The 23192-nt window shown below is 33.3% G+C and overlaps 2 protein-coding genes across 3 annotated transcripts in view; one reads left to right on the top strand and one right to left on the bottom strand.

Annotated features, from left to right (window-relative positions):
• LOC140434195 (oxysterol-binding protein-related protein 9) overlaps window positions 1–23192 on the bottom strand; it is a 249344-nt gene that overhangs the window by 173096 nt on the left and 53056 nt on the right. The window lies entirely within an intron of this gene.
• LOC140434196 (very long chain fatty acid elongase AAEL008004-like) overlaps window positions 3591–23192 on the top strand; it is a 30981-nt gene continuing 11379 nt past the window's right edge. Inside the window, exons 1-2 of the mRNA XM_072522280.1 lie at window positions 3591–3746; window positions 21815–22005. Coding sequence (XP_072378381.1) covers window positions 3701–3746; window positions 21815–22005 — 237 coding nt within the window. The 5' untranslated portion in view covers window positions 3591–3700. The remainder of the gene's footprint in view (window positions 3747–21814; window positions 22006–23192) is intronic.

A 23192-nucleotide genomic window follows, 5' to 3' on the forward strand; every position in this document is an offset into this window, starting at 1 on the left:
GTGTTGCGTCCACTTCTGAAGCCAACTTGTTTTCTTGGCTGTGTAGCATTTAACGTTGCTGTGTTTGTTAATCTTTGTGCACTTGTTATTTCTTTTCCTTTCCATTTCTCGCTTATTAGGAATCCAACAATCCCCCTATTTTGCCTGTTGATGTTACTCGGTACAAGAAGTTCGCTTACGTTCATTCCAAAAGCCCTTCATCTTTCTTTTTCGCTTCAATAGTCATGCCCTTACCTTAAACTTTCTAAATGCGGGTTTGTAGGCTTTCCATAGAGGAAACGAATAGATAGATCTAGTAGCTCAGAAAGTCATTTCCGACACCATTGCCTCTCCTAAGGAGACGAGACTCTTGGCTAGACCAGTAACGTGCCAAGGCAAGACGTTTGCTCATAAAACCAACAAAATGCATCGGATTAGATATATACTAAGCTGACGACATAAGTGAGACCACGGAAGAAGATTATTAATGAAAAAGAACAAGAAACAAACAGTATAAGAATATCATCAACATCATTCTGGCTTTATAACTATGTGTGGGTTCTAACCTCCTTAAGAATTTCTCTCGGTGTTATGAAGGAATCTTTTCCTTTTCCTCTGGCCAATGGGTCTGAAAGGCCAAAATGGTCAAGAAACGTTTTTCTATTCAGTTGATATCAACAAGTCTTCACAGACACTTCGTCTAAGGGATAGCAACCCCAGTGGAGTCCTCCATTATCATGTAGCTAATTTTGTTTATGACTTAAACATCCCGTACAAAGTTTTTCTCCCAACAATTTGGATATCATCAGCATAAGCAAGGATTTGCACTAATTTGTTATTTATTGAACCGCTGGTTGTGATTTGTGACATTCTTCTTCTTCTTGATGTGCCTATCCGTTACGAATGTTGGCGATCATCATGGCAATCTTTATCTTATCTGCAGCAGCGCGGAAAAGCTGCACAGATGTTGTATTGAACCAGATTCTGAGGTTTTGTGACATAACGATTACTTTTTGCAGACCTAGATTGAACAGTATACAGAAGAGAGGGTCTCCTTACCGCAGCCGATTATGAGTTTTAAAAGTTCAGACAGTTACCCTGGATTTATACTCCACATTCAACTTTTTCAAGGCTTAGTTTTGTTTAACTTACCAGCTGATGTGGTACTCCTAGGTCTTTCATTGCTCTGAACATTTCTCTTCTATTTACAAAGTCGTAGTTCTTCTACAAAATATTTCGTTCTTCATGCAAACAATCCTGATCCTCAACAAGTAAATAAAAAGAAATGGAAGAATAACTGTCTTTTAATTATTCGCCAATGTTTTTATTTGAAACTATTATTTGTTTCGCTCGTTCAATCCAAAGCATTCCTTACAAATTCACGAACTACTAACTAGAAAAATATAGATTATTGTTGTTGATTTTGCACAATCATTTAGAGCGTTGTAGAGATAGGAATATAGCGTCCGCATATACTAAGGAAATCATTAATTCAAAGTCATTTTAAATAAAAAATTTTTTTCGAGGTTTGCTTGATGATTTGCAAACATTACACTTTTATTTTAATATATGATAATTCAGTTTACATTCCCCGACATTTGACATACAATCGCATAATAATTTCGTTGTATCAGACAAAAAATGTCATAGAATTACCAATTATTACAATTTTTTGACTAAGCTAATAATGCCAAATCTACACGAGCCTTCACTATTCTTGAAAACATACTAAACAAATCCTCTTGTGTACCCAAAAACCATTTTGGAAAACAAATTATGACGTTTCGATTTTCCTCACATTTGCGGAAAATGAGCACATGCCACATCTGGCTTGCGCTTCTTTGGATATTAATAATAATTTTAATGTAACTAACTATCTTGTAGCAAATATGACAACTTTAATTAGCATCACCATAATCCAGCCTTCTGCATCCAACATTTTTCCAAAAAGAAAAAATAATAAAAAAAATGAATTTTATTTGAAAATCTTTATTATCATACAAAAGATCCATTCTTTACAATTACTTTTTAAAGATAATTTCTTTTAAATGTTGACCATAACTGCGGTTAAGATGGTCAATTCTGAAGTTCAAATTCTCGATGACGTGTTCGAACATTTCGATTGGTATTTGACCAATGACTCGAGTAATATTTACCGACAATGCCTCAATCGTAGCCGGTTTATACATGTAGACTTTGGATTTTATTCAGCCCCAAAGGAAAACGTCTAGAGGTGTGATGTCACAAGATCTAGGCGGCCAATGCAGTGGTCCGAAGCGTAAAATAAATTGTTCACCGAACCGTTCTGGCAGTAAAGTCATGCTGTATGGCAAGTGGCGCCATCTTGTTGGAACCAAATTTTGTCGAGACCATGACATTTATTTTCAGGCACCAAATAATCCGTTATCATAACGCGAAAACGGTCTCGATTCACAGTAACATTCTGGCCGGCTTCTGTTTAAAGAAATATGAATCGAAGATTCCATCGACCCATAAACCACACCAAATAGTTGTTTTTTTCTGGATGTAATGGCATCTAGAACCTCTTTGGGTTGCTTATCACCCCAAATATAGGTATTTTGTTTATTCACTTACCCATTAAGCCAAAAATGGGCCTCATTGGAAAACACTATTTTTTTTAAAAGCAGTGGATCTTCTGCAAGCTTATCAAGAGCCCATCGACTGAAACAGTGACGACTGGGAAGGTCGATTGGCTTCAGATCTTGCACAAATTGAATTTTGTATGCTTTTAAACCAAGATTAGGCTACCGCCCCTATATTTTCTTCAGCACGTGCTGAATGTGGTCTATTTGGTCGAGTGTTTTATCAAAAATGAAAACTGGTTTTCAAACTTACTAATGGTATAGCGAATTGTGCGTTTGGTAGGTGGACCATAGATTACTTTAAGCCAACGAAACATATTCCTCGTAGAACACCCATTTTTGTAATACAGCTGAGCATGAGCATTACATTATGTTAATTTTGTGACTTTTAGAGCATAAATTTTAAATAGTTTTGGGCATGAATGGGTTAATTAAAATGGTTTTTTGACCTCTGGAGCGAACTAGTGTGTTCCGATTTTAAGCTATTGATGTGAAACTTGTGATATTAACTTAAAAATCTGTAAACCGCATGGACATCTTTGAAAGAAAGGTACTATGACGAATATATATAAAGAACAAGCTTTACCTGAGTATACTATAGGGCCTACAACTTCTTCAATGAACAGGCCATGTATTTAGGATTCCAAAGAAGAAAACAGGCTTCCAAAAAACTGTTGAATGTAAGAATGCAGAGGAAGAGATCTTTTGGTAGACCAAGAATGCGATGGGACGATGATATAGATGAGGACGCCAGAAATCTCAATGGCACTCGATCATGTTTGTTGAAGGAGGCCAGAGCTCGATTTGAGCTGTAGAGCCATAGGATGGAAAGTAATTTTATCTGCTCCCCTTTTCACGTTTACAAACATTTAATAAAGTGCTTAAAAATAAACAATTACTGCCTTATATCCCGACAAATAATTTTGAAGAAATTATTATCCATTATTACAGCAAAACGTCAATTCACGTACTTTGAATTAACAAACAATAGATGTTTAGTGTGTTCTAAAATTCTTAATAAATTATTCGTATTTAAGAATTAGTTAACAAAGAGCAGTGTTCCGCGGGATTGGATTGGGGGTGATTGTACTATTTGTGTAGAATATTAGTTAAAAAAAATGGAAGCTGTAATAAACTTATATAATTACTTTTATAATTTAGCAGGTGAGTCAATAATTTTTATTTTTGAGTTAAAAAAACATTAAAACGTTTAAACGATAGGTATACTGTTTATTCTGGAATTTATCGAACTTAACTGGATTTACAAATAAGGAATTAAGTGGTGGATGTTGTAAATTAGACTCTTGAGTTCTTTAGCCAGTATATTCGGCATCTGCCGTCACGCATCGGCTTTCTTACCCTGAGCTTTTTGGTTCTATTTCTCAGAAGATAAACCAAATATTCCAATTTTCTACGTTTCAGTATGTCCATTATTTCTATTTCTGTATTAGTCTAGGCGGGATCTGTTTTGGATTGGACATTTTCAATAGGAAGCAATTTTTTTGCTGGAATCCCTTCAGGGTGTACCCAATATCGATAATCACGATATGCGCCAGTCGCAAACCCTGTGCTAAATTTTTGATTTAACAAAATCTGAAAACAATTGAAAATTTCTCATTTTTTTGCTCCTATTTTCGTTTATAATTCGGAAAATATTGATCGTAGAGAAAAAATTATAACAAGTTAAAAGTTTCGTTATTCAATTTTACACAATATTTCGTTAGCTAGAAATTGAAAATTTAATGTTTATTGTTGAAAAAATAGCAATAATTGGAAAAAAAAGTACAAAAAATGAAGTTAATCCTTTAAACTTTCTAAACTTGACACTTAAGCTCCATATTCCGCCTAGAAAAACCTTTTAATATGTTTAAAACGTGTGCTAAATTTTGTCAAGATCGGTCGGATAGGTATTGCATAATAATTTTGCAACCCAGCCTACTGGAAAAAAATCGCAATTTTTCAAATTTATAGTAAGCCCTAAATAAGGCCCTCAGATAGTTGCAATTTTTTTTTACATATAGAGGAAAGCTCAAACTTTGAAACGCTTTTCGCAAAATTCAAATCGGTTCACTAGGAGAGCCTAGAAATTTTTTTAAAGTTTTAAACATTTTTTATATATATTAGGCTTATAAACAAATTGAATAACTTTACGAGCTTTAAACATATCAATTTCAAAATTTATACACTTAAAGAACATTAAAAGACGCTTCTTCAAAAAAAAAATACATTCGGCTTACTGGTTGCCGAGATATTGAAGGTCAAAGTTGGCATATATTTGCCGTGTAACCATAAGTGATAGAGGGCTCGTTTCTAAACAAATACCCTCGTCTTGTCAAGTACTTTTTATATGAAAAGTTTTACGTAATGCGCTTTATGGCAACATCCATAAAAAAGACAAATAAAAAACCGTTTTCGCGTAAAATGTCGCTCGGAATGCATGAGAGGTGGTGGTGGGGGAGATTCACTCTAAATGTGAATCGGTGAGTTCAAAATCATAATCGCGCTAAAAATTGCATTATCTCGGCTTCTTGTTAACCAATTTTGCTCTTTTTTTTTGAATCGATGTCTCGGACGACAAGGATTTCAAATATCATATTTTCAAGTACCACTTTTTAATTGCAAAATTGGGAAATTTGCAATAAACAATTGTATGTTAAACAAGTAATTGCATTTTTTCTTCATGCATTTTTTTTGAACTTGCAATTTATACATTGAAGTAAATTGTTACTTTTAGTAAACAAATATGTATTTATAAATTGTTAATAAATAATTTAAATTGTTAAAACAAAGGCGAACGAAAAAAAAATTTTTTTTTCATAAATTAACTTTATTTTGACTCAATCTTCAATAATTTTTTTTAACGTCTTTTTCTTTTTTTGGAAGGACAAGAATCTTCAGGTCTGACCTTGACCTTCAATATCTCGGCAACCAGTAAGCCGAATGTATCGTTTTTTTTTAAAGAAGCGTCTTTTAATGTTCTTTAAGTGTATAAATTTTGAATTTGTAACGTTTAAAGCTCGTAAAGTTATTCAATTTGTTTATAAGCCTAAAAAATGTTTAAAATTTTAAAAAAATTTCTAGGCTCTCCTAGTGAACCGATTTGAATTTTACAAAAAGCGTTTGAAAGTTTGAGCCTTCCTCTATATGTAAAAAAATTTGCAACTATTTGAGAGCCTTATTTATTGCTTAATAGAAATTTGAAAATTTGCGATTTTTTTCCAGTATTCTGGATTGCAAAATTATTATGCAAAAACCTATCCGACCGATCTTAACAAAATTTAGCACACGTTTTAAACATATTAAAAGGTTTTTCTAGGCGGAATATGGAGCTTGTAAGTCAAGTTTAGAAAGTCGAAAACATTTAAAGGATTAACTTCATTTTTTTGTACTTTTTTTCCAATTATTGATATTTTTTCAACAATAAACATAAAATTTTCAATTTCTAGCTAACGAAATATTGTGTAAAATTTAATAATGAAACTTTTAACTTATAATTTTTTTCTCTAGGATCACTATTTTCCGAATTATAAACGAAAATATTAGCAAAAAAATAAGAAATTTTCAATTGTTTTCAGATTTTGTTAAATAAAAAATTTAGCACAGGGTTTGCGACTGGCGCATATCGTGATTATCGATATTGGGCACACCCTGAAGGGATTCCAGCAAAAAAATAGCTTCCTATGGAAAATGTCCATTATGGTCTGAATTTCTACAGATCCCGCCTAGTTTATATAGTTTTTAAGTTTTTGGAATAATCTGGTATTCGATATTTTGCATCGAAGCAATATGTGTCTCAATTTTAAATTCAAGTTGTGTTTATGAATGGTCCTACTGCTTATTTAATATTTAAAATATTTTTTTAACAATAAGAATACACCTAATCTATTTAAGATTAAGCAGCATTTTTTCTTTAACCTAATTTTCCTAAGATTGTTTCTAAAGTACACGTCACATGGTCCATCCTAGCTTTTATTGATATAAAATGTCCACTTCTTTATTGTGGCTACACAGCACAGCACAGCACTGATTGCTTTTCATTAACTGCTCACGTCCTTGTTGTGGCTACAATACACAACACCAACTAAGCCTTGCACAACTTCACAACCTTGACGGTTTAGTCCTCTTGAGGATTCGCATCTGGGGTTGGTTGACAAGAAGCTGAAGTACTTCATGGTTTGTGATGCTTATGGAGCCTCTCTTCAGGTCTCCTGGCGACTTTATTAATTTTATTTGGAATAGATTCGACTTTAAGGCCTCTACATAACTCGTCATTCCGAACATCCCAAGGAACACCTACAATATTCCTTAGTATTCGGTTCTGGAGCGTTTATAAATTTCTATAATTGTTTTTTTTTGGTACAGCCCCATAATTAAAGGGGTCAGTGCAAAAAGTGGCTAAGTCACATTTTTGTGTTTCCGAGTTATAGGTGTTTGAAATATTTAAATGGTTCCCACATCTAGATTTTTAAAAACTAACACGTGTGATTTTTTTTATAAACAAAGTACACCTTTAAGTTATGTACTAAACAAGACAACATAATTATAAATTTACTTATTTATGAGAAAAAAATATTTTTAGATATGGACTTAATTACAAAAACATCTAAAAATTAAAAACTGGAATTATGACAAAAATATATTTCTGAAAATCTTAAGTATACATAAAATTCTACTCATTTATATCAACATCACTTTCGATATGTTCCTCTTTATTCCCAGTATCATGACGGCTAGCGGTAATCGCATTTTCGACATCAAAATGAGAAGAGATATGCCAATGAAGGACTGCTGGAAATTTTTTCTATTCATACCTACTATATAAAGGATTATGTTGCTGCATATTCCTGTCATAGACTCTCTGGTTTGAATGGATTTACCGCTTTGAAATTTGACGAATCTAGTTTGGGAAATACCCGTTACGGAAGTCTTGACATATGGCGTCACCCATTGTTTATAATCTCTTACTTTAAGTACTCTGTCACCGGCAGCTAGATCTCCGCTTGATCTCAGACTGTGTTGAACGAATACAACATCAAAGGAATTCTTTTTTCTACATGTCTTAATCAGCTCAATCAAGTTTCAGGATTGTCAATCACTTGACTACACTGACACTTGACTACATCAATAAATGTGGCTAGTTGATTGTTTTCTCTGTCCGGACTGTCAGATGTATATAAAAGATGTCCAAGAACGCTACTTTGTGAAACCCCTGCGTTTATTGGCTTCAACTCAGAGTACTCGTTTTCCATTTTAACTCTAAATGGTCGCTGGTGTAGATATACCTGCAATATTTCAACGAGTTGCATAGGATTTACAAATTTCAGCAAGAGCTTTGCTACGGCTTTGATGAATTGAGATGCCGAATATATAAATATATAAAAATATACGGCGAAAGGAACACAATTCGTCAAACTTTTGTGTATGAATTGGTATGTATCAATAGATTGTTATAACGTTATATCTGTATGCCCTACATCTTCAGACAGTCGGGAAGACACAAACTCACTAATTGTGTTCCTTTCGCCGTTTATATATATATATATATATATATATATATATATATATATATATATATATATATATATATATATATATATATGTAGTCTTCATATTCACATTCTGGCATCAGAAATATCAAGTAATCAAATTATATAAAAGTGAGTTGATTTATCCATATGCATTAAAATCTATTTGACTATTTGACTTGACAATAATTTCTCACCCTGTGTTATCGTATTACCTCTTTTTAATCGATTGATTGAACACAATACCTTCTAATGGTATTATTTACCACCGTGGACATTTAGATCTTTTCACCCCATTCACATATCACTAAGGGTGATCAGATTATCCATCAAACGAATGTTCAATACGTTGGCGGATATTAGCAACTACTCCTCTATTAGAATCGATCTAATTGCGAAATAATTCAACAATTCGCCTTCTGGCCGTTTGCTGATTGTGACACAATAATCTGAACAATTGACTAGTCGTATTATAAAAGAGATATACGATTGCGGTACACCAGAACTCTATTAATATTTATGTCTTTTTCATAGAAGTTTATCCTTTGGGTCTCTCCGTGTGTACCTGATCTCAATTTATGGTTTGAAGTAAATTATAACAAATACTAATAAATAATTAATACATACACATCAATTGAATAAATATTCAAATAGTGCGTATGTATTAATTAAAAAAATTAAATATTCAGTTAGCGCAGAGACAATTTTTGTCACGTATGATTTTAATTTACATGTTTTATATGGCTAGTAATGTGAAACGTTATCTTTAGAATAAAATACATAAAAAGCCGAGAAACGGGGGTGGCAGACAATGACACAGAACAACTAAAACTAATTTAATGGTATCCATAAAACTAAGCATATAAAGTACGGCAGATTCTCTTAAATTTCGAGATGTTCCTTAAAAATACATATTACAGCAGGAAAAAAAATAAACAAATCAAAAAGTGCAACGAAAAGAAAAAAATTATAAAACACTAAATTTTTAGCGGTTGGTGGTAGTTTTATAGGGGTGAAAATGTTATTTAGACGAGCTACTTCAAATAAAAATAGGCTCTCTTTTTATTTGAAGAAGAAACCGAGATATTGCAAATTTTTCAAAAGTGCTCTGTTTTCAGTTTCAATTTTCATGAGCTTGATAGAAATTCCTTCCACATTGAGGCTTTGACGAACTTATAAGTTTTCACAATATTAATTATGCCTATATTAAGTTTATTCAACTAACTTTTAAATGAAATACTGAAACATTGACCAACTGTTCAAATTTCAGTGCTTAATGTTTATAACCAATTGCCCTGTGAATTAAAAAAAAATGTCTTAGGTTCTATGAGTAGTACAAACTGTTTTTAAACGTGTTTTTCCTAACTTTTCAAATGCTATATTTTTTTCTCAGATTTTCTCAGAAAACATTCAGATTTTTCTTAAAAACTGGCGTTTAAAAAAGTTTAAGATGTTACCAATTGAGTATTTATTAATATAAAAGTCAAATTTATTATAACTCAAGAATTTTACACAGAAAAAAATAATAAACAATTCAAAGAATTTAAAAACTTGCAAAGAAACAAAAATTTTTTTTTTTTTAATATAAACATTTTTTATGGAAAACGATATTTATAGTATATTTGAAGAATAAGCTGGAGTAAATTCTCAGAAAAAAAACTAAATTGTTAAGCATATTTTAGTACGTGTGCTTTTCGTACAACGTCAATATTTTAGCTTATTTTACGTTGGGTTTGACTATTTAAATAGAAATTTTTCCATGTCACATGGACTATCGTAAAATTTAAATACCTGCTATTGTTAGAACTGTGTAGGCTAGGGTTTTTTCAGCTGGTCATAGACGTACTTTAAGGGTATTACATTATTTGTTTCGGTTTGTTAGATATTTCCAAGCATATTATATTTATATAAATCTGTTTATTTTAGTAACGTTATTTATGGTTATTTTTGTCGTTATGATAATGACCCACTAAAGAACAAGAAATAAAGAAACTCTTAAAATACATAGGTATTTAGTTAATGGTCTTTTGATAGTTTAGATAGAAAAAGTCGATTAGCGAAAGATGGTTTCTGATAAATGTGAACGCTATCTTAAATAGTATAAATTTCGATTTTGTTTGGAAAACCAATGATTAATAAAATGGTTAATGGTCTTTAAATAGTCATTCATTAACATCAGAAAATTTTTGTTTAGTCGATTATAAGCGAGTGAAGAGATCTGACACAGTTGTTTTTTGCAAGAATGAATAGTGAGTTTATAGAATATGGAATTAACGTGTGACTACACACCAGCTAAAAAATTAAAGTTGAATCATTTATCACTTAACGAAAAGAGTGTTATCCTTAACGTCTACAATTATTTTAAGCAACACAATCCTTCCAATACTGTTGATAGTATAGTTGAAATTTCGTCTAAAGTAATGGGATATTCAAAATCAACTGTATATAACATTTTAAAAGAGGAAAAATCAGCTGGTATAACGCCACCCAAACCGAGACCAGGAAGACCAAAATTGTCGAAAGTGAATGTGGATGAATTTTTCAAAAATGCAATTCGTAGAATGGTCCACTCATTTTTTTTAACAAACAAATACCAACTTTAGATAAAGTTTTACGATTACGATTACCCACAATAAGTAGAGACAAACTTTGGAAAGTTTTGCATGAGTTAAAATTTAAGTATGAAAAAGTGGGCAGACAGTCAATGCTTATCGATTCCGAAGAAATTGTGTGTTGGAGACGAGACTACCCCAGAAAAATAAAAAAAATGAGGACAGAAAATAAAAACATTTATTATTTAGATGAAACGTGGGTTAATGAAGGGCATACTGTAGGGAGAGTTTGGAAAGACAAAACTATAAAAACATGCCGACAAGCATTTCTGGAAGGATATTCACCTGGTTTCAAGGAACCAACAGGTAAAGGTCGACGATTAATTGTTACCCATATAGGTAGTATGAATGGATTTCTTAAGGAGGGTTTACTTTTGTTTGAATCAAAAAAGACCTGTGATTATCACGAAGAGATGAACGGAGACGTGTTTGAAGAATATTTCGAACAGATGATTGAATTCATACCTAAAAATTCAGCTATTGTGATGTACAATGCAAGTTACCACTCTAGATTAGTTGAACGTTTACCAACTACTCAATGGAGGAAAGATGAAATTGCAATGTGGTTAACTTCTAATAATTTAATCTTTGACGATACAATGACCAAAGCAGAATTATTAGAGCTTGCTAAAATTAATAAAGAAAATTATAAAAAATATGTCATTGAGGAAATAGCCAAAAAACGAGGAATTGAAATACTTCGCCTACCACCGTATCATTGCGAGCTAAATCCGATTGAATTAGTATGGGCCGAAGTTAAAAGTAACGTTGCTCGAAATAATACAACTTTTAAATTGTCAGATGTTACTATTCTTTTTCATAAATCAATATCCGAAGTAACGACTGAACATGGACAAAAATGTATTATTCACGTTATGGATATTGAGAAAAATATGTGGGAGCTTGATCATATAATAGATAGCAGTATAGAACCTATAATAATTCATCCCGGATCGGATAACACTTCGTCTGAAACAGAATATCAGGAAGCTTAACTTTAAACTGTAGCTCAGAAGTTTATTTTACATTTGAACTAATTGCCGACAACTTCATTATTTATTTTTTATTGCTAATATAATTTCCATTCTTATTTCCAATATTATTAGTATTAAGAATATTATTATTTATTAATAGGAAAATATAAAAACTTACTGTTTTTGTGTATGTATTTTACGTTTCAGTATAATTTATTGTATTTTATTATTTTATATTAACTATGTTTCACAAATAATAGAATTTTTATTCTTTTTATGTATATCTTTTTATTTTAAACCAGTATTGGATTGGATTAATTACTTTGTTCTAAATATCCAAATAAATTTAACGCAAACTTTTCTTTTAAGATTACGTTTTAGTTAGAAGATGTGCACGCCTATGTATTTCGAAGTGCGAAGATTAGTATTCTGAGAATTTACTCCAGCTTATTCTTCAAATATACTATAGTAGAGTGTATTACATCCACCAATCCTAATTACGGCTCTCGTTCATTCAGCCATACTTCGTATTAAGGCAGCAAAGTCTGCTTAAGGAATTTGCTCCTATTCATCACGAATTGCTTGCTCCAAATCATTCATGGTTTCAAACTCACCATGCTTACGTCGAATACGTAGTCCCAGAATATTCCGTGCATGCTCTATTGGATTTAATTCTGCACTTCTTGGGGGCCATGGTAATAAACGAATCCCAACTTCATCCAAGTAATCCCGTGTTATTCTTGCGATGTGCGGACGAGAATTATCTTGTATCAGACGAAAGTTTTTACCAACAAATGGGACAAATGGCACTACATGATCTTTCAAACATTGCTGAATATACCGTTAAGCGTTCAAATTGCCCCCTTGAATTGTAACAAGTTCTGTATGAGTCTCTAGGGAAATGTCTGCCACACCATTATACCGCATTCACCAAATTGAACTCTCGGAGTAAAACAACATTGCTGCTAACGTACACCATCCTAGGCCGCCGATCTGATGAGTATCTGTTACATCTTGATTCATCCGTAAAGAACACAGCACTCCAATCGTCAACACCCCATTTAAGATGTTCGCAAGCGAAGTGTAAACGTTGCCTTCGATGTCTGCTGTTAATAGAGGTCCCGTGACAGGTATTCTGTACCTTAATCCATATACATTTAAGCTTCTTTAAACGGTATAAACGGAAACTGTGTTTCTATGGACATCATTTAATCGTTGAACGAGTACTGGTGCTGATAATGTACAATCGTGTAACGCTTGTAACCTAAGAAAGCGATCTTTAACTTGCCTTGTGGTTCTTCGTCCACCATGACCTGGCCTCCTGGTGTATTGACCTGTTTCCCGAAATTTTTGTATTGTATCAAACTGCTCCGCCCATAATCCTATAAAGGAACAGCCTGTGCTACTTATTCTGGTGTCGTATTTTTTTAATAAAACTTTTAAACAGGGCACAATACAAAAACCTACAGCCGAACTTATAACCAGGTACAGTACCACCATAAACTTAAGACACTATTTCACAAAAAACTCTCGAGTGTCCGCTTAATTTTACACCCCAGTGTAGTATGCGTAGTTTGAACACAATATTGAAATAAATGACAAAGTAGCAAGTCCCCAGGAGTGGATTGTATCCCCGCAGAGCTCATCAAACATGGAGGTAACAGCATTATGCACCAAATTCACAACATAATAGTCAAAGTCTGGGAAGAAGAACAAAGGCCAGAGGAATGGTGCACTGGAATCATATGTCCACTGCACAAAAAGGGAGATTTGTTGGAATGTAAAAATTATAGGGGTATAACTCTTCTGAATACAATGTACAAAATATTCTCCAACATCCTGTAAAGCCGTTTAAGTACGTACGTGGAAGAAATCCTTGGTGAGTATAAAAGCGGTTTTAGGCCAGGTAGGTCAACAATTGACCAGATTTTTGTGCTACGTCAAATCTTAGAAAAAACCAATGAATTTAATATTGACACGTTCCATCTCTTTGTGGACTTTAAGTCAGCGTATGATAGCGTCCTAAGAGGTAAATTATACGAAGCCATGAATGAACTTAACATTCCCCATAAATTAATAAGGCTCGTAAAAACAACTATGAGTAAAGTGATCTGCAGAGTGCAAATACAAGGCGATATGTCACAAGCGTTTGAAACATATGCAGGGTTACGGCAGGGAGACGCGCTGGCGTGCCTTCTCTTTAATATAGCGTTAGAAAAGACTATAAGAGATGCCGAGTTACACAATAGGGGAACAATCTTTAATAAATCAACGCAGATTATGGCTTACGCTGACGATCTGGATTTGATCGCACGTACTACACGAGGACTTAAAGAGATGACTTCCACCTTCTTGACAGCCGCACAAAATATGGGCCTTAAAATAAACGAGGAAAAAACCAAAATGTTAGCATCTATTCCAAATAACAGAGATAGAGCTAGAAACGCCGAAGAAAACTTCAGTATAGACCAATATAATTTGGAGGTAGTAAATAAGTTTACATATTTGGGTTCTCTCATAACAAACGATAATGACACATCTGAAGAAGTAAAACGGAGGGTACTGCTAGCAAACAAATGTTATTTTGGACTAAGCAAGCAGCTAAAAAACAGAAATTTAAGCCAGAAAACCAAACTAATAATATATAGAACACTCATCCTACCAGTGCTGACATATGGGTCAGAAACATGGACCATCTCCAAAACAGACGCAAATCTTCTGCTCGTCTTCGAAAGGAAGATACTAAGAAGAATAATGGGCGCATTCTGTGAGAATGGTATTTGGAGAAGGCGATATAATTTCAAATTGTACGAGAAGTATAAAAAAATAGTAAATGGTAGAGATGTAATATCCTTCATAAAAATAGGTAGGCTTAGATGGGCTGGACATGTGTCAAGAACAAATGAAAATTACCCACCCAGACGAACTCTATTATCGGTCCCAGTGGGAAATAGGAGTAGAGGCAGACCACGACTGAGATGGAGGGACGGTGTGGACGAGGACGCAAGGAAAATCGGCGCGGCAAATTGGCAACGGTTGGCGATGAACAGAAACGACTGGCGAAATAGACTGGGGAAGGTCAAGGCTCAACCAGAGCTGTAGCACCACTGATGATGATGATGATGACAAAGTCGCTTTTTTGTTAAAATTAATAAAAAACCATAGTAAAAATTTCGATACTCTCGAGATGGTATGCCTCTTCTATTGACTTCTATTGATTCCCTCCCGTTTCCTGGAGTATATATAAGTCTGACATGAATATTGGGCCGTAGTACTTGTGAACAAAAAATACCAAAAGTCCCTTAAACTAGTAAAATTTAGGTGATTTTCATAGAGGCTTTTTTCGTCATCTAGTACCGGCTCCACTAATGGAGGTTGGCTATAACCAACGCAAATTCGTCTCTATGACCCCTTTTTCCTTAGATTTTACCATTCATAATCAACTGCAACAATTCGTACTCCTCTACTTTTTCCTTTTATTGGTGGTCAAACTGTGTCTTCCCATTCTGTGCAAAACCATCTAGTCATCTAGTTCGTAATATAACCGAACCATGGATTTTGAAAATTCTTCTAAAAATCCACATCTCAAAAGATTCCAGCTTTCTCATTAAGTCAAAATTAACAGTCCAAGCTTCAGCACGATAAAGAAGAATAGAGTGGATATATCATTTTACCATCCAATATCTGATTTGCAGATAAAGTCTTTGATTACTCAGAAATTTTTTTTTTTTATTAACGCCAATTAAAATTACAATTTATCCAAAAATAATAAGTAATTTGTTTGTTTAGATAGCGTGTAGGAGCCTCTTCCAGTCGAGAGTTCCTTTTCCTTATTTAGCAACTGTAAATGTTACAGACATTTCCACATTTGACAAAATTGAGCCAATCTATCGCCTCTAGCATTTCTTGTTCCTAAACCATAATCACCTATTATATTGTCCACACGGTCTTTTCCTATCTTTGCATTTAGAAATAGAGGCTTTGCATAGAGGCATTAGAAATAGAAAATAGTAAAATATTTCAAAAAAAGAAAAGAAGATCGCAATTTAGAACAAAAATAACATTTATGATCACAAACCTGTCTCAAGGAACTTGAAGGTCTGGACTGGTACAAAAGTTGTTTTTTGGTTCGAAAGACTTTTTTGCAGTCCCCCAAAAAGTTGTTGAAAAATGCTAAACATATTTGGGATATTGGTATCTACTAAATGCACAATGGCAAGACAAGGTACATCATTCAACGTCGTTGCTGAAAGGGCTGACATCAATGATGATTATAAAATTAACAAAATTCATCGCTAAGATAGTTTCGAAACAAATTCAGATTTCTGCTTTAATCTGGAGCTTTCTAAAAATTGCAAGGCATAGCCAGACGTTGATAAAGATGTTAATAGAGACATGGGGGATCTAAAATTTGCATTCCACGACATGTCTCCTCAACTAAGCAGAAATCTTTAACGAATTTGTTTCTTGTACTCATACAGAGTGGATCCGAATAAAATGAAAAAGACAGAAAAGATTTGATTTCACGTACAAAGCGTCTATGTATCTGTTGATACGTATTTCGGCATAATAAGTCTCATCAGAACAGTTATTCATAGCCGTTCTTAACGTGAAAAATAATCTTCTCTGTCTTATTAGGAAGCAACAATAAAATGGCTTCGTTTTATTTTTTCATTTTATTCGGATCTACTCTGTATGAGTACAAGAAACAAATTCGTTAAAGATTTCTGCTTAGTTGAGGAGACATGTCGTGGAATGCAAATTTTAGATTCCCCATGTCTCTATTAACATCTTTATCAACGTCTGGCTATGCCTTGAAATTTTTAGAAGGCTCCAGATTAAAGCAGAAATCTGAATTTGTTTCGAAACTATCTTACCGATTTTTCTATCAGATGTCGCTATTGCATCCATAACGAAGCCATTTTATTGTTGCTTCCTAATAAGACAGAGAAGATTATTTTTCACGTTAAGAACGGCTATGAATAACTGTTCTGATGAGACTTATTAAGTCGAAATACGTATCAACAGATACATAGACGCTTTGTACGTGAAATCAAATCTTTTCTGTCTTTTTCATTTTAACAAAATTCAATTTAATTTTCAGAAATTTATATTTTAAAAACGATTTTCCAGCTGTAGAAACGTCAATAAAACATAGCGCATTTGTGGTTTATGTGGTTTGTATGCAACACTCGATAGAAAAGTAGCCAAGAATAATTTTGAAAGCGTTTTTAATAAAAAACGCTTATCAATATTTATAAAAATTACAGTATAAGCATAAACCCGGATTCTATCTGCTACGAGACAAGCATGTAAGAAGTAAAAAGTGTAAGTTTATAATGCAGAAACGCAGTTCTTCTCAGCTTTTTTTCAGCAATTCTATAGACAAATCCAAATACCAAGCATTCATTTAAACGAAATTAAACTTAGGACAAATCAAGAGGATCAATTTGTTGTTTTATCCGGAAGTATATTGCAAATAAGTTAAATTGGACAACCTGTATAACAAATATTAATTAAAGTTTTATTAATAAACTAGAACCGAGTAAATAAAAAGGCGATGCTCTTGAATGTTTGATAAGCTTAGTTTAACAAACCATTGTTCCTTTTAATTTCAATAAAGAATTGACAATTGACGGCTGTTATACCGCATTGGTGCATTTCGGTGCAATTTTAACGATGGACATATTCGTAAAGCTTCATCAATCACCTGGTAAGTGATGCGATTAAAATATATTGAAATATATTTTTAGTAAATTTGGGAATGCTCTTGAAAACAAGCGCTTATATAATAAAATTCAAAGTATTATTTGAAATCTAAAGTTCAGTGATTTAATATATAGTATGACAATAAATTTTCGACACCAAATCCCAGTTTTACTATGTATGTTAATGACCTATTGTCTGTATTGACTGTGTTGATTACTAGTTACATAATAACTATGTTATAAAATAAAACACAAAAAACTGAATCTATAGTGTCACACAAAATATTTCCAACTCTCGACACACATTTCCACAATGTTTAAAATTTATAAGTTCATTGAACGAAATTTGACTTTTTGAATACAATCCTTGTTTTATAGAATTTAAAACACATCTGTTAAGACTGTGTTTTTGTAATCAAGTTAACTTTTATGCTGTTGTGTCTTTTTTAAAAGTCTCTTTCTGTTTGTCCGATATAAACTTTTTAACAAGCGCTGGCATTATTACTATGTTTTTTATGTGGAATGTTTGCCTGTAACCTTTTCGTAAAACTATATTCTAGTATTACAGACACAATTAGAGGAACACAAGGAATATACTCAAAGTAAACTCATTACGTACCTACCCAAATTTAAAAAAAGAAGAATAATTTTAATAACCTGTTGATTTTAAATTTTAGGTAATATCAGTAACGTTTTGTTTAAAATTAAGTTTTTGTTTTACAAAAAGAAATCGTTTTTTATTTTGTATAAATCATTTGAGTGCAATGGTAATGCCTGATCTCATTGTTGCATGCAGAGCTGTAATTTTAACTGAAAATGGTTAACGTTGCTCAAATAAATATTGTTAGTTTTCAAATGTATACATTTTTGCACCGTTCAACGATACCCAGATATTGGAGGGTATGCAGAGCATAAAGCAGTTAAAAGGCAACTACAGTGAGAGATAACAGATGCATTTTTAGCAGTATGCATATTTAAGGGAAGGAACTGACTTGACAAGTGAATGTTAGCAAAAACTGCAGCTGGAAGAGGATCATACTTGACTGTCAGAGGTCGCTTACGTAACACAAGTCATTCAGTATACCGGGCCACCTTTAAGGCAAGCCAGAACAGCATTTACTAATATGAGAACCTTGCTAAGCAACAGCAGCCTTACTTAACGCTTCGATATCGCTTTGTAAAATGTTACATTTACTCCCTACTGCTATATGGTGTAGAAACCTGGACCATAAAGGCCAATGTGATAAACCGATTGGAGGCCGTTGAAATGTTTATATTTAGAAGACTACTTAAAATTCCCTGGACAGATCACACAACAAATGTATTGTATGAAGTATTAAATCGAATGGACAGAGAACGAGAATTGCTGCCAATAATAAAAAGAAAAAAAACTGCTTATCTGGGTCATATATTCGAAATTCCCAGTACCAGTTCTTAAAGCTTATTATGGAAGGGAAGGTAGAGGGAAAACGGGGCATCGGAAAAAAGAAATACTCATGGCGTAAAAACATAAAGGATTGGACAAACCTCGACGCCCATGCACTCTTTAGAGCCACACAAGACCGAGAGGAGTATGCCAGAATTGTCTCCAACATCCACTAATTGGATTGGGCACCATAAGAAGAAGGGTCGCTTTTATTCGCTTCCAACTAAACTGGAATGGTGAGTCTTAAAGCCAGATACGCAGTTACATCGCAGTAGAAGTGTGGTATATTAACGACATCTTGGAATAGAATTGTAACGCCTGATCTCTACACGGATCCATATACTGATCCACCTATTTTACGGAGGTCAAATATATCTACTTTATCCGAGAGATTGAATGAGAATCCTAAGGTGGAGGGTTTCTCATTTTATTACTACCGGAATTAACAGTATCTTAAACAATTTCATTATTGGATTTAAGATTCAATATGATTGACTACATCATCTAAAAGCAGGGAGGTGACTACATTATTTCGGACTATTTACAGTTTTTTTCTAGTTTACACACAATTTTTTTTTTGTTCCTTGATCTAGAACCCTTGAAAAGTTCATAAATAAAAATGTTTTCCACTCTTTTGCCTCATATATTACCAATTCAACAATCCCATGAGCTAAAACCTTTTGTTGAAGTTTCCTTCTATAACTTTATTTTCCACATTAGGCTCTGTCATTGTTTTTAATAATTAAGCAAAATATTGTAGCGTTCATTAAATACTCCGTGAGTATTATCATTATTAGTAAAGTGTAGCATTACAAACATTTTTATATGTCAATGTTATTAATAAAATAACAAATGTACTCACTATATTTCGCCGTAATGATACGGCTAGACATACACTTACAGTTTCAAAATAACTATTAAAAAAACCGTATTTCAAGTAGTATGTTCGTTAATATTTACGAATAATTAGATGTTGGGTTTAATTAATGACACTCATGAACAAAGCACAACTTTCTTCTTATTTGTCCACTCGATTAGTATGTTTTGAACTGTTAATTCGGACGTAGCTTTTTGGGAAGCTTTTTTTTACCAGTTACCTTTTTGTATTTTGAAAATTGCTCTTTTCGGCCAATTTTATGACATGTAAGCACTAACCAGATGCTGATGAGTGCCTGAAGAGCGCTTTATAAATATTTATGTGTATATATTATGAATATATATTATTTATTCGTGTCTTCGGAGCTTTTCGAAGGTACTTTTTTCGGTAGGTGCCTTTTTTTATATAAATATATCTCTTCAATCCATAAAAATAACTTCACAAAAATTTAACGAGAAACAATTACATCAATAGTATACTTTTCTCTTTCTGATTGTTACTCTAACGTGCCTTCTTAACGAAACAATTATAACTTAAGTGCAGTAAAGCCGATGACTATGAAACACTAATCAACCATAACAGAGCTCTGAAATCTAACACTTGAGGTGTGTTAATTTACGGGAAAGATCAGTTTTTCATCATCACCCACTTTCATTATATCGTATCTTTTTAGTCTTGGATAACCTTCTGGTTTTTTTCTACTGTGTTTGTTTTTACTATTACTCACTTCTTTTAACAAATCATCAAAGGCTTTGTTTGTCAAAAAACCAATGTTTGCATGTTCATAATATTAACTAATGTGGAGATAAAACGCTTAAGTATACCAGTCATCATTCAATATTTTATAAAATAGAAGAGAATGGCGAAAAAATGTATAGGCAGCACAAGATTGGAAATACTACTGTAGGAGTCGGTTGTACAAGTGCACAATACGGACTCAGACTAAATATCACAAAAACCAAATTGATGTTAGTAAGCAAAACCCAACAACCACCACAGCAACTGATATTAGACAATGAAAGAATTGAACACGTATATTCGTACATCTACTTGGGAACAACAGTTAACTCAAATTGGGATCAAGCGAAGGAAATACGTATAAGAGTAGAAAAGGCAAGAGCATCGTTCATTAGCATGAAGCAAATTTTCACTTCTAAAAGCCTCACCCTACCTCTCAAAATTCGACTTCTGAAATGTTATGTATTCCCGGTTTTGTTATATGTATATGTATGTTATATGTATATTACGTATATCCTGGACTGAGCACGTGACCAACGAAGAGGTACTACGCCGGATAGGTAAAGAGAGAGAGGTAGGAATAAGTATAAAGAAAAGAAAGTTGGAATACTTGGGTCACGTTATGAGACATAAAAAATATAGAGTACTACAGCTGATCGTTCAAGGGAAAATAGACAGCAGAAGGGGTCCAGGGAGGAGAAGACACTCGTGGCTCCAAAACTTGCGGCAATGGTTCGGATTGTCATCTGCTGAACTATTCAGATCTGCCGTAAACAAAGTCAGAATAGCCATGTTGATTGATAACGTTCGGAACGGACAAGGCACATGAAGAAGAAGAAGAAGAAGAAGGAGTCGGTATTAGCCGAGTGGAATAATGGACAAAATGCGATCGTGATATATGAGAGTTTGATGCTCGCCAAAGAGACCGCGTAAGAAAATAAGAGACATCAACAGAGACGCAGACACCTCTAATAACCAAAAGTAACTATTTTAACATTTACCAAGTTTAGTGTTGATACAAACGAAAAAGCATTTTATTTTATTCCCCACGGTTTAGTGTAAATGATAAGTGATGAATCCGACCATTACTTGATGAAAATTCATTTTACAAAACAATGAAACACTGAAAACTTTGTTTTCAAAACTTCCACAAAGTTTTTTATAATATCTTATCACTACAGCTGTTTCGGCAGACAGACGGCAGTTTCACTTGAGCAAGGCACTCTGCCGAAACAGCTGTAGTGATAAGGTATTATAATAAATGTTGTGGAAGTTTTGAAAATAAAGTTTTCAGTGTTTTATTGTTATGTAAAATATTATATTATATTTTATTATACATTAAATATTTTTAAATTGTTTCGTATTATTTTAGATCCTCGAGTGAAAAACTGGTTTATGATGGAAAATCCCTTCCCAACATTAGGAATAATTGGAGTATACCTGTTATTAGTCCTACAGATCCTGCCAAATTTTATGAAAAATAGGAAACCTATGGAACTAACGAAGATAATTAGATTTTATAATATATTTCAAGTAGTAGCTTGTGTTGCTATAATGTACAGGGTATGTATGTAGGAATAAAACAAAATACAGTAATAAGTAATAAGTTTGTCTGCAAAGGAATCTGTGGGTGTTCATAAGTAATTACTGCTTACAACTTGCTTCATTTATTTGCTGTTAATTTTGAAAAATTAAACAGCGATTCTGATAATCTATCCAGAACTCTACATGTCCATGATAATGTTTTTCTATAACTTATAAGTAACCAAAAAAAAAACAGGAAGATAACACAGCTTTAATACTCACACTCAATTAAATTTTTATACTCTTTATATCAATTTACTCTGGTGATTCCAGATATTTAATACATATATTATGACAACAGTTTTTTCTTAACATTTTAGACCGAAACCTTATTATAAATCTGTAATTTCCGTAATTCTATTGTGCATTATCAAATCTCACGTTTTTTAAAATAGTTTTATTAATTATTTTACAAACTTCGACAATTTACCAAAGATTATAAAATAGATACAAAAACAAGAATTAACAATAATTCCAAAACCTGTTAGAGACACATCAAATTACCAATTAGAGCGCCTTTGTGAAGAACAGGTACTAAACAGACTAGAGGAAGAAATAAATAAAACCCTTGAGAATCCAGTCAAATAGGAAATAGAACAAGAATGGCAGACCATACAGACAACCATGTCTGAAGCAGCGGAAAAGTGTATAGGAAGAGGACATATAAAGATAGGTCAAGACTCGTTCGATGAAGAATGTAGGAATGCTTAAGCAGGAAGCAACAGGACAAAAGTACAACTGGTCAGTGATCCTGGTATGTGCTCAAGAGATAATGGATAGAGCTTGCTCAGGCAAGACCATTTCTATCTACTTTGACAGTCATGCAGCGCGAGAGGCTTTAGCCAGTCAGCTCTAAGCTGGTTCCTGAATGCAAGAGAGCCTTTCTGATATTACGATGACCAATCGGGTTAACTTGGTATAGTTAACCTTCATCTACTTGGATTTGCGAAGGGCCCACGGTGCCGTCTTTGTAATGAGAAGGAGGAAACTAAGCCAAATGAGGGATTACCCTTAAAGAGACTTGTTGCTTTCTGAGGCTACAAAGTTACTAAAGGATTAGAAACTCGGAACGACAGAAAGAGCTCAGATTTGGAACCCCTGCTGATTATAACAGATATGGTTATACCCAGAAACGTAGAAGACTAGGTCCTTATGGGCCTTATTGA

The sequence above is a fragment of the Diabrotica undecimpunctata genome, chromosome 2 (assembly GCF_040954645.1).
Source record: "Diabrotica undecimpunctata isolate CICGRU chromosome 2, icDiaUnde3, whole genome shotgun sequence".
Taxonomy (NCBI): Eukaryota; Metazoa; Arthropoda; class Insecta; order Coleoptera; family Chrysomelidae; genus Diabrotica; species Diabrotica undecimpunctata.